The sequence below is a fragment of the Saccopteryx leptura genome, chromosome 3, assembly GCF_036850995.1.
Source record: "Saccopteryx leptura isolate mSacLep1 chromosome 3, mSacLep1_pri_phased_curated, whole genome shotgun sequence".
NCBI lineage: Eukaryota > Metazoa > Chordata > Mammalia > Chiroptera > Emballonuridae > Saccopteryx > Saccopteryx leptura.
In genome coordinates, this window is record NC_089505.1 from 53,660,000 (window position 1) to 53,673,515 (window position 13,516).

Here is a 13,516-nt window from a genome sequence, read left to right on the forward strand (position 1 = left end):
CCTACTAGAAACCTGAGCTAGGGAACAAGCCAAAGCAATTTCTTCCCAGGCACATAGAAAAAGAAAATAACAAAAACAAAGACCCACCCCCCCAAAAAAACCCCAAGTAAATTGGAATACTCCCATTTTTTATGAAGAACACATTTCTGCCTTGCTCTCAGGCTTTAAGTCGCGTGGTTAGGTTCTTGACATCCCCCCCCCGCCCTGCCCCAGATTTAACGTTTATTGAGTCTTTACTCAGTGCAAACCTCTTTGCTGGGTTCTTTAACATGTTGTTTCATTTACTCCTCACAATAACCCTGTGAGGTAGACAGTAATATAATCCTCACTTTACACACAAGAAACAGAGGTTCCAAAAATTCATTTATGTCCCAGTTACTAAAATGCAGTGTAATTTGAACCTGTCTCCTAATTCTGAAATTCTGTTTATTCTACCACACTACACCGATTTTTGCAAGAAAATTCTAAATTGAAATATTCAAGCATTTTTAAAAATGACTTTAAATTTTTTATGGTATTTTGTTTTAGAGATACATTTCTAAAGTATGTACACATAGTACAGTCACAAGTAATGACTTTAGTACTAATAAACTGAATACATTCAGCCTTCTTAAGTGCATAGAAAACAAAAGCACAGAAAAATATGGCTACATTATGGTCCTGGTGAGTGCATGGTAAGTGCAAAAGGTTGTACAAATATGTACTTTAGTTTAATCATTTAATAAATTCAACAGTAAGGGGATTGCCAGAGAGAAACGGGGGTGGGGGAGACAGTCAAGGGGGTATGTGACGATGGGGGAGACTTGAGTTGGGGTGGTGAACACACAATGCAATATACAGGTGATGTATTGTATGTAGAATTGTACAACTGAAACCTGTATAATTTTACTAACCAATGCCAGCCTAATAAATACAATAAAAATTTTAAAAATAATTTTTTAAAAAGGGCTACATTATGGTCCTGGTGAGGTGTTTTGTTTTGCTCAGTATAAACTATAGAACTCACACTATTGAGAATGAAAGGCAATGGAAAAACAGGGAAGGTGGTGAAATTGAGTTCAGATGACGTGCTCTGTGGAACATCTCTGGGCTGAAGGCGCTGATGGATGGAGAGGGAGTGAACGCTGGTGGAGGGCAAATGTACTTAGTTAAACCAGGGCAAAAACTTTTATCTCTGCCATTCGTTATTTTCAAGGACAATTCCAAGGTTCAATCTGCCTATTTTTAGTCATCTCCCACTTCAGGTATGGAAAGGTCTTCTAACCTAGTACATCTCTCACAGAGAGTGAGTCACAGTTCTCCCCAGAAAGATCACAATTACCCCCTTCACCTACATACATTGTTGGGGAATTTCCTAGGACATAAAGACTATCTTTTAAAATTGGTGGGGTATTTTTTTTAGCTTTTAAGATCCTGACCCAAAATTCTTTTAACACTTATCATTTGAACATTCCCTCAGCTGTGGACTTAATAAATAAAGATGTACCTCCAACTCTGTCCCTTTGGAATCACCATTTCTTAAACTGTTACCCTATTTTCTAAGTTCTTTGATTCCAGTATGCCTTTTCTGTCTTCTATTTTTATTTTCATTAATGAGTCCAATTCTCTAGTTGTCTCTAAAGATTTCAGTGAGAAACCAAAAAAGTTCAGAAGTGTCACACTAGTTTTCACAGGCTTCTGGAAAGATAGGCCAACAAATGTAAATTTATTATAAAGCACACAAACGCACAGAAATCACTTTTGTAAGCACTGATTTAAAAATAGGAAAAATAAGAATGTACCATATTTCCCCAAATTTTTGCTGGATGAGGTAATGAAATGCCCAACTTCATCCTATACTTTCTTGTAAAAAAATATGCCAGTTTTCTGGGTCCTGAAAATTCACACTCTCAATTTATACTAATGAATATTATATGTAATGCAAAAACTAAAAGTCATCAGAAGTTGTAGTTCTAAAACTAGATTTCTAAGAGAATGGGAATATTAGAGGAAAGCTTCTATAATTGAGTTGTCATCTAAACATGAAGTAACTATGAGTATTCATTTGTTACTGTCATAGAAACTGGAGCTAAAGGCCTCTTCAAAAAGCTTTTCCATTTTCCGAAACGAAAAACATCTCACAGCTCTAAAACAAAATAGGGATAAAGTACAGTAGTACCTTGAGATACGAACAGACCAATATACAAATTTTTTTTTAAAGATATGAGCTGTGACTCAGTCCGTATTTTTGTTTGAGATCTGAGTGAAATTCCAAGATACGAGTCATGATTTGGGAAGCTGTTGCTAGTTGGTGTGTTGGCACATGGGTCCATTATCGGCAGTTGGATATATGAGTTGACTGACTTACGAGCTTGGTTACAGAACGAATTAAATTCGTATCTCAAGGTACCACAGTACCAGGAAAGTTAAAAGACCTTTCCACACTCTTCATTTTACATTGGCTCATAGGGTTTACAGGCCTACTAAATGAAAAAGTGGAATGGTACTTGAAATGGCATTTAAAATTTAACTCAATTTTAAATATCACCAATCCAGTATAAAAATTTTTTAGATTTAGCTTAAAGATATCTGAAAAGTGAACAATGTTTCAAAAATATGGTGAGATGAATATTTCGTCAATAAAAAAAAGCAGTCATTTATTATTTGGGACTCTTAGGAGGTCATTGGGCATTAATTAAAAAATACTACAACTTGACACTTTATAGAGGCTAAAACCATAATTCAAAATTTCATAAAGATATATTAAAGCCACTTTAGACAATTCAAGATCTCATTGACAGAATTCATTTAAGGTGGCGGTTTGCTCTAGTGTTACTGTTCCCACAGGATATCATCTCTTCTCAATTTCGTTTGAAGATTATGGACTTGTATTGGACGAAAGCTGCTGTTCTTCTGAAGAGAATTATTTAGCAAACTTTTTCTGGGGCTGTTTTTCTTGTTCTTTGATCGTTGAGGGCTGCTATCTTCTCGGACATCTGAAGCTTCACTCATCTTTGAGTTCTGAACTTTTTGCTGCAGTTTACGAACCTAGAGGGGAAAAAAACTAATATTTTAGTCAAAAGCATGAAAAATGCACCCTGTAAGAGATGAACTGGATGGTTAAAAACAACATAAAATTAAAAAGCTCATTAAGTTTTTATTTATTGAATACCTATTACATGCCTACTACTGTGCTAGTCAGGTAGAAATACAATAAATAAAACAACCTTTGCTCTCAAGAATCTTACTGCTCTTATTAGTGAAAGAAAAGCATATACATGACAGCTAGAGAATAATTCAAGTTGCGATACCTCAGTGTAGGACAAAACTGTGTATCTGAGAAGGCCAAAGAGGGCAAGGTCAGTGTGGGCAGGGAAGCTGAGAGACAGGTTTATGAAGAAAATGAAATGGGTAAAAACTAGAAGTCAGAACCTGACCAGTGGAGGGTGACACAGTAGATAGAATATTGACCTGGGACACTGAGGTCTGCTGAAGTCCCAGGCTTGAAAACCTGAGGTCTCTGACTTGAGTGCAGTGTCATCAGCTTGAGCCCAAAAGTCACTGGCTTGAAGCCCAAGGCCGCTGGCTTAAGCAAGGGGCACTATCTTGGCTGGAGGGCCTGCACCCAGCAAGGCATGTATGAGAAGCAATCAATAGCCAACTAAAAGTGCCTTGACTACGAGTTGATGCTTCTCATCTCTCTCCCTTCCTTCCTTGTCTCTCATTGAAAAAAGACAAAACACTAAGACAGAGAGGACAGAAAGGGACCTTTCAGGTGATATTAACAGCAAAGATCTGGTGCTAGGAATGAACATCAAGTTTATAGAGTCAAATATATAGACATATTTCTTAAAAGTATTCCTGAATTTAAAGTACTATGGAATGCTAGTAACAACAACAACAAAAATCAAGGGAATAACCTTATCTCATTAAGGAGCATCTAGTAAAGGTTGGGTAGACAGAATTAAACAAAACAAAAACTATCAACCAGTCAAAACCCATTTCTTCAAAGTCCAGTCTATTACTTAGTCTACTGCACATATTATGCATAGGCCTAATCTGTAGAGCTGATCCAGACATAGGCAAAGTACCTGATGTTCTACTTGTCAAGGCTATTTTAATTGCAGACATTAAATTTATCACAATAAGATGCTTGAAAATTTATGCTGCTACAGCTATTATGAAATATAAATAATATTTTCGCCTGACCAGGCGGTGGCGCAGTGGATAGAGCATCGGACTGGGATGCAAAGGACCCAGGTTTGAGACCCCAAGGTCGCCAGCTTGAGCACGGGCTCATCTGGTTTGAGTAAAGCTCACCAGCTTGGACCCAAGGCCGCTGGTTTGAGCAAGGGGTTACTCAGTCTGCTGAAGGCCCACGGTCAAGGCACATATGAGAAAGCAATCAGTGAACAACTAAGGTGTCGCAACAAAAAAACTGATAATTGATGCTTCTCATCTCCCTCTGTTCCTGTCTGTCTGTCCCTATCTATCCCTCTCTCTTTGTCTCTGTAAAAATAAATAAATAAATATATATATGTGTGTGTGTGTGTGTGTATATATATATATATATATATTTATATATATATATAAATAATATTTTCTTTCTTTCTTTTTTTTTTTTTGTATTTTTCTGAAGCTGGAAACGGGGAGAGACAGTCAGACAGACTCCCGCATGCGCCCGACCGGGATCCAACCGGCACGCCCACCAGGGGCGACGCTCTGCCCACCAGGGGGCGATGCTCTGCCCCTTCGGGGCGTCGCTCTGCCACGACCAGAGCCACTCTAGCGCCTGGGGCAGAGGCCAAGGAGCCATCCCCAGCGCCCGGGCCATCTTTGCTCCAATGGAGCCTTGGCTGCAGTAGGGGAAGAGAGAGACAGAGAGGAAGGAGGGGGTGGGTGGAGAAGCAAATGGGCGCTTCTCCTATGTGCCCTGGCTGGGAATCAAACCCGGGTCCCCCACACACCAGGCCGACACTCTACCGCTGAGCCAACCGGCCAGGGCCTAAAAATAATATTTTCAAAACACAGTTTATGGGCCTTGGACAGTTAGCTAAGCAGTAGAGTGTCAGTCTGGTGTATGGAAGTCCTGGGTCCAATTCCCACCCAGGGAACACAGGAGAAGCGCCCATCTGCTTCTCTACCCCTCCCCCTATCCTTCCTCTCTGTCTCTCTCTTCCCCTCCCACAGCTGAGGCTCCATTGGAGCAAAGTTGGCCCGGGCGCTGAGGATGGCTCCATGGCCTCCACCTCAGGCACTAGAATGGTTCTGGTTGCAGCACAGGAACACCCCTGGGCTGAGCATCGCCCCCTGGTGGGCATGCCAGGTAGATCCTGGTCGAGTGCATGTGGGAGTCTGTCTGTCTGCCTCCCCCTCTTCTCACTTCAGAAAAATACAAAAAAAACAACAACCTACAAAAAAACCCCAAACAACAATTTATGAACAGACTGCCTAAACAGTCATTTAAAAAATGACTACTTTTCTATGGCTGAGTATAATTCCATTGTGTAAATGGACCACTCGTCTGATGGACACTTGGGCTGTTTCCAAATCTTGGCTATTGTACATAATGCTGCAGTGAACATAGGGGTGTATATATTTTCAAATCAGTGTTTTGGGTTTCTTCAAATATATTCCTAGAAATAGAATCACTGGATAATAAAGGAAGTTACATTTTTAATTTTTTGAGGTTAACTCCATACTGCTTTCCACAGTGGTGACACCAAACTGCATTCCCACCAACAGTGCGTGAGGGCTCCCTTTTCTCCACATTCTCACCAACATTTGCTGTTTGTTACCTTTTGTGACATCATGAATGGAACTGGAGAGCCTTACGCTAAGTAAAATAATTCAGCCAGAGAAAGACAAGTGCCATATGATCTCTCTCATATGTGGACTCTAACAAACAAAATGAACTGCAAAATAGCGACAGACTCATAGATGGAAAGCAGGCTGACAGCTCTCTGTGTGTATGCTGAGTAAGGGGGAAGGGATCGAGCAAAAAAGGACAAAAAAGAAAAAACTTATGGACATGGAAAACAGTGTGGTGACTGCGGGGCAGGAGCGGGAAGGTGGAGGAGGGTACGGGGGATTCATGGTGATGGACGGAAACTTGACTTGGGGTGGTGAACGTATAATGCTGTGTACAGATGCTGTGTAGTAGAGTTGTGCATCTGAAACCTGTATAATTTTGTTAACCAGTGTCACCCCAATAAATTCAATAAAAAACCGCAAATATGTGTTAGAGAAAACCAAATTAAACTTATTACTCTAATTTAAATTGCTTTGGAGAATGATGTCACTAATACAATAGGATAGTTCAGTATTGTTAAAATTAATTAAAGTGAATCAAAAGAACACATTTGAGGTATTTCATGCATGAAACCCAACAAATAAAAGTTCTCTTTATAAAAATATAAAATGACTACCTTTCTATTTCTTTCAAGTTTCTCCTAAGAAAGTATGTTATGTAATCCTCACCCTAATACAAACATACATTTTTACTTAGTATAGCCTTAAAAGCCAGTAAAGCAAAATCATTTGCTTCAAAACGGTCATATTCCTCTTTCTTTCTTTACTGAGCATAGAATAAAAGCAGTACAATGCAGCATCCTTTATTACTGTCCTATAAAGAGGGGGGCTTAATTGTGAGGTTAATATATCACCAATTTACTGTATTTCCCCATGTATAAGATGCACCTTTTTTCTGAAATATTTGGGGTCTAAAAACTGGGGGCATCTTACACAATGGTTGTAGATTTTTTTACTTGCATTTCCCACTTTTTTGCATGAATGAGTTGTATGAATTTTATGATAAATAAAACTTGAGTTCAATAACTTTATGTAATACATTTCCTTTCAAATTTCGAACCCCAAAATTAAGGTGCGTCTTATATGTGGGATCGTCTCATACATGGGGAAATACGGTATATGAATGTTGATTATTAAAGAGGCAGAAAGGTACACTGTGACATGAGGGTTCCTGGAGGCTCCCTCTGCCTTCAGCTCCAGCAGTGTCACAGTGCTAGTAATCCAACCTATGCAGTCATTGTCTTGGGATAAAATATAATATTCCATGATTCCTCTGTTAAAATATTAAGATTGTTAAGCTACTCTTAATTATTAAGAATTCACATGAAGGAAAGAGTCCCCTTCACCATTTCACTACAGCTAGCCGGGCACAGTTCCTCAGGGAATGCAACACAGCACAACTTGTTCTGGGCAAGTGGAAATAGTGGTGTAGGGTTGGGTACTGCTCGAGGACTCAGGTTTATGACTGGTACTGAATTAGAGACCTGCCAACAGGTCATTATGCCTTTAGGGGAGGGAGAAATAAGGGGGGAAGTGCTGAATGGATAATGGAGAGCAGCAAGGCAAATTCAGCATACCTCACAATTTTCCCAAAGACATTTCTGAATACATAGCTAACCATTTTTTCTCCTTCACTGTCTTATCTTGGAGAGTTATGTAGGAGGCCATGTCATTCTAATGGGACAGATGGCTCTATTCTATAATAGGCCTGAGTGACTCCTGTTTATCATCTTTTCACTAAGTCATACATACAGACCTCAAATCTGGAAGGTCAGACAGAGAAGTAACACTGAACCCAGGTATATTATCTTTTTATTAAAATCATTTACTAAAGCCTTCTTACACTGTCTTGATGTTTCATCAGTTTGGAAATCTGCTCTCCTTTAATTTCCATTTTCTTGACTAAATGCTCTAGTTCACATTCTATATCTTCACAGACTGAATGGCTTTCAGTTTCTTTCATTTGATTCAATAGTTCTTCGTGCTCTCTATGAAAGAAAAGCAAATATTAGGCACTATTATAGTTTATGGTATATGTCTTTGCCATAATTAAACAATATTTTGTTCAATCATAAATTTTAGTCAGTTACATATTAACTTTCAAAGACTGTGTCTTTCTATAACTAGGGTTATTCAATTAACCCTATGGCAAATATAAGCAAGTTCTTGTGATTTGAGATTAGATACATTTAGAAATATCTTAAATGTCTCAAAAAAAAGTTTGAATTCTTGATGTTCATAGCTAAATGTAGCAAAATATTCTGATGTCCTTAGCTAGAGGCGTTAGAGTACTCTCTTTACTTCCAACTTTGGAGTTATTAATGTAAGATCTATGGAAGAAGTCCAGCTAAAGAAGTATTTGTCAGAGAAATCCCTAGATTAGGTGATAATCTACTTAAAGAAATACCGTCAATAGAACTAGTCACATCTACATTGGTCTTAGTTCAATTAGCTGGCCAGAGAAGTCACATATTCTCTGGAATTTTGTCAAATATATATTTAAATTTGGAGCTAAAAATATGCATCTCATACAGAATCTTGGTTGTTATGGATACTTCAACTTGTAATTCAGACCAGCCAGAGTCTAAAACAGAAAACTGCATTCCTACTTGTCTAATGAAATTATTCATTTAACTAAAAGATTTATAAAAAGATGTAACAATCTTTCTTATAAAAGCTTTTGTGAGTTATAATTTAAGATAATCAGATCGCATTTGTTAGAATGACAGTAATATTGGTCTATAAATTCAGCTTGGGAATATAGAAACTGCTTAGACTGAAACAGTAGCAATTATATACAGTTGAACATTTAAATCCAATCCAGTAGTATTCATAAATACAATGAAAAATCAGTGACACAAAATTTGCAGATCAAAGTAAGTCCAATGCCTACGTAAGGCCATTAAGAATTTACAAGTGGCACTGTTCTTAAAACCAAGAAGGAAAAAAGATACCTAAATATCTTGCTACTTCTGCTAGAGAATAAAAACATACTTACACAGTCATTTGGTCCAGCTCATCTTGCATTGCCATCAGAAGTTCAGACAAATTGTCACCAATGGAAACAGAATTTTCTGAGCCAGGAAGCACAGCTTTACACTGGGAAGTTGTTCTAAGAGGCTTGTAGAGACACCTAGGCTCAGTAACTTCAGCAGGTTTCTGAAGACTATGTTGCCTGTAATGCTGCATCATCAGCAGACGGTTTTGCATACTTGCACTGGCAGACTTTAGAGGAAAACAAATAGCTAGCTGAGAACCATTTCAAACAACTGATAGCATTTAAATAAAACTTAACAACAAAGCAGGAGTTTGCTTTGAACAAGTATCTTCATTTTTCCCTCTCACCTTCTCAGTCACCATCGGCACTGATCCAAACTTTGAATAAATGTGCTGAGGTGGTCCTCTTTTTAAACATTTCGTTTTCTAAATATTGAGAGGGGAAAAAGTAAACAAAATATATATTTTTTAAAATTGGGAAATTAAATTTAACTCAACAGTAAATAAATAACCCGATGAGAAAACAGGCAAAATACAGATTTCACTGAAGAGGTCATAATGATGGCAAATTAACACATGAAAAGATGCAACATCATTAGCTATTAAGGAAAACGCAAGTTACAATGAAATATCACTACGCACCTATCAGAGTGACCAAATAAAAAATATTGACAACACCAAATGCTGGCAAGGATGTAGAGAAAGTGGACTGCTCATACATTGTTGGTAAGAATACAAAATAATACAGCAACTTTGGATGATTCTTGTAAAACTAAATATGTATTTATCATATGACCCAACAATTGCACTCTTTGAAATCTCTCCCAGAAAATGCAATATTTATGTTTACATAAAAAGAACTGTATACAAATGTTTATAATAGCTTTATTTGCAATAGTAAAAAACTGGAAAACAACCCAATTGTCCTTCAATAGGTGAATGACTAAACTGTGGTACACCCATTAACATGGACTGATATAAAGAAATAAAAAGACTGTGTTGATACTCGATGGATCTCAAGGAAACTAGCTGACTGAAAAAGCCCATCTCAAAGTTTACGTGCTGTATGATACCCTTTATATAACATTCTTGAAATAAACTAATGGAGATGGCGAACAGATCAGAAGTTGCCGAGGGTTAGGAAAGGGGATACAGAGCTGTAAAGGGATTGCATGAAAAGAGCCCTGTGGTGGTGGAATAGCTCTGTATCTTGATTGTGGTCATGGTTATATGAATCTACACATGTGATAAAACAATACAAACTCATACACACACACATCTACATATACGAATAAGTGAATATAAGCTGGTGATGTGATTAAGTTCTGTATGTTGCACCAATGTCAACATCCTGGGTTTTATACTATAGTATATTCATGCCAGATATTACCATTGTGGGAAACTGGTTAAAGATAGAGGGGACCTCCTTATATGTATTTTTGTAATCTGTGAATCTACAATTATTTTAAAGTAAAAAGTAAAAACAAAGCAAACAAAAAAAGGCATTTATGGTAAGGATATGGGACACTCATAAATGTTAGCTAAAATGTAAACTGGCCCAATTCCTTAGGACATTATCTTGTAAAGTTAAGGACGCACAACTCTTATGGCCTAGCCTCTATGAGAAACTCTTGTACATATACACCAGGGGGCAGGGACAAAATGTTCATGACAATATTGTTTATAAAAGCAAGAAGTGAGAAACAATCTAAATAATCATGAAAGGATGAAGAATAAATAAAGCTTTTATAGCCATAAAAAGCAGTGAACCACAGGCATATGCATCAATTGGATGGATCTCATAAACTTAATGTTGAGTGGAAAAAGCAAGTTGCTGAAAAAGAGAAATAAAAGTTCATTTACATAAAGTTCAGAGTTATGTAGACCTATTAACAATATATTTTTTGTAAATACCTATTTGATGAAGTGATTTTTAAAAAAAGCCAGTGAACATTAAAAATCCGAATTGTGGTTAGCCCTGGGAAGGGGGGGGGGGAGATGATACAATTTAGGAGGAGACTATGCTGGGCTTTGTGAACCCTGAAAAGAAAGACTCATTTGATGTGAAACTCGAGAAGGAATTCATCGGCTGAGATGGACTCCCTATGGCCAACTAAGGACGCAAACTCTAGTGACTATTTGCTGACGAACTTCTCACGTACTTGTATTACAGAAAGAACCCAAACTGAACTCTCAGCTTCCCACACTACACCTGCTTGTTTATGACATCTAATTCAACCACTGCAGGGAACCCTGGTTTCCTCTTTCTACCAACAGACTTAGACCTGCCCATCCAATCAGAGCTACATAATTTGGATACCTGAGTTTCATACAATGTACCTGAGAGTGTGGATGGGAACTTCAGCTATAAAAGACAGCCTCCCTTTGTCTCTGTGACACACAGTTTAGGTTGCTACCTGAATTTGTGTCTCTCAGGCTACAGCTCCTTTTTGTTAAATTAAGGCTTTTCATTCTCTATTAAAGTCTAAAATTAATTTTGGTTTATAGCTTTACTAATGCTGTTAGTGTTCTATTTTTTAAGCTGAGCGATGAGTACAACAGTATTCATTTTATTGTTATCCTTTGAGCAGACATTTCTTAGTTATATATATTCTTTAATAAAACTTTTTTTTTTAAACAGAGACAGAGAGAGAGTCAGAGAGAGAGATAGACAGGGACAGACAGATAGGAACGGAGAGATGAGAAGCATCAATCATTAGTTTTTCATTGTGCACTGCGACACCTTAGTTGTTCATTGATTGCTTTCTCATATGTGCCTTGACCGCGGGCCTTCAGCAGACCGAGTAACCCCTTGCTTGAGCCAACAACCTTGGGTCCAAGCTGGTGAGCTTTTTTTTTTTTTTTGGTATTTTTCTGAAGCTGGAAACGGGGAGAGACAGACAGACTCCCGCATGCGCCCGACCGGGATCCACCCGGCACGCCCACCAGGGGCGACACTCTGCATACCAGGGGGCGATGCTCTGCCCCTCCGGGGCATCGCTCTGCCACGACCAGAGCCACTCTAGTGCCTGGGGCAGAGGCCAAGGAGCCATCCCCAGCGCCCGGGCCATCTTTGCTCCAATGGAGCCTTGGCTGCAGGAGGGGAAGAGACAGAGAGAAGGGGGGGGGTGAGAAGCAAATGGGCGCTTCTCCTATGTGCCCTGGCCGGGAATCGAACCCGGGTCCCCCGCACGCCAGGCCGACACTCTACCGCTGAGCCAACCGGCCAGGGCCAGGCTGGTGAGCTTTTGCTCAGACCAGATGAGCCCGCGCTCAAGCTGGAGACCTCGGGGTCTTAAACCTGGGTCCTTCCGCATTCCAGTCCGATGCTCTATCCACTGCACCACCACCAGGTCAGGCTAATAAAACATTTTTAAAAGGACAATGCTAAACTACATTCTTAAGCTCTTAAGAATAATTTAAATTATTTCAGCCTGACTGGTGGTGGTGCAGTGAATAGAGCATCAACCCGGGACACTGTGGTCCAAGGTTTGAAACCCTGAGGTCATGGGCTTGAGCACGGGGCCTCTGGCTTGAGCCCAAAGTTTGCTGGCTTGAGCAAGGGGTCACTGGCTCTGCTTGAACCCTGCCCCCATCGAGGCACGTAAGAGAAGCAATCAATGAATAAGTAAAGTGACACAACTACGAGTTGATGCTTCTTACCTTTCTCCCTTCCTGTCTCTCCCTCCCACCTTCTTTCTTTCCCTCACCCTTCCCTCTCTCCCCCTCCCCAAAAAGAATAATTTAAATTATTTCATTATTTTTGTTGGAGGGATTAAACTAGGGTGACCATTTGTCTCAAATTGCCCAAGATGAGGGAGTTCACAAAGCACAGATTTTTCAGTGCTAAAACAAGATAAATCTCAGGAAAACTGGGATTAATTAGTATTATTTAATACTTCAGCAAAAGAATATAATCAACAAAATGACCATAATCCAGAATGAAAAAACATTCCTAATTCAAAGTGGAAATTTATATATCTTAACATTATAAATATTAATTTTTTTAAGAAGAGAATTGAATAAAAATGGCTTAAAGGTAGATAAAACACAACAGTTTAAGTCAGTTCTTATTTACTCAGAGTTGCTTGGTGACCTTGGACAATCAATCATTCAAGCTCTGTACCTTCGTAGAATTTCAAGTAGTGGAAATAATGGCCTGGTCTAAGACTATTTCAAGTGATTAGAATTAAGAGCAAAAAAACTTTAATTTAATTCTAGTCACCACACTGAATGAGATTGCTGATTGATTACAATCTAACCTTTTAGGAGAATAATGTAAACCTCACAGGAAAGGTCTCCACCATTGCTTATGGTATTCATAAGTCTGATTTTTCACTTCCAAGCTCACCTTCTCATACTGCTGCAGTTACTATCTAGAACTGCACGCTTTAATCATGTCCCTACTCATCTCAAAAGCCTTTAATGTTTCCCAATTGCTTACAGAACAGAACTTCAAGTTCTTAACATGACATTGAAGGTCAACCACAATCTTATCTCAAGCTATATTTCCAACTTTAACTCTCACCATGACATCATTTCACCCCTATTACTGGACAATTAGCTATGAGTTCATGGAAAAACCAACTATATCCTCAGACCATATAATGCACTTCTCATCTCTATCAATACCTGTTAATTCTCCAAGGCTGTCTATTTAATGCTGCTTTTTGCATGATCCTTTCACATGCTTTTTGTTTGTACAGAATTACAACACTTTGTTTACACC

General features: G+C 38.7%; 1 protein-coding gene across 6 annotated transcripts in view; it reads right to left on the minus strand.

The window, feature by feature from the left end:
* Nucleotides 1-660: 660 nt before the first annotated feature.
* Nucleotides 661-13,516, minus strand: part of CEP57L1 (centrosomal protein 57 like 1) — a 69,538-nt gene continuing 56,682 nt past the window's right edge. For all 6 annotated transcript variants that reach the window (XM_066373516.1, XM_066373514.1, XM_066373515.1 and 3 more), the window contains 4 exons: nucleotides 9,136-9,213; nucleotides 8,789-9,015; nucleotides 7,634-7,778; nucleotides 661-3,027 (listed from right to left, as the gene is read on the minus strand). In XM_066373516.1, the coding sequence (XP_066229613.1) occupies nucleotides 2,812-3,027; nucleotides 7,634-7,778; nucleotides 8,789-9,015; nucleotides 9,136-9,213 (666 nt within the window). In that variant the 3' untranslated portion in view covers nucleotides 661-2,811. The remainder of the gene's footprint in view (nucleotides 3,028-7,633; nucleotides 7,779-8,788; nucleotides 9,016-9,135; nucleotides 9,214-13,516) is intronic.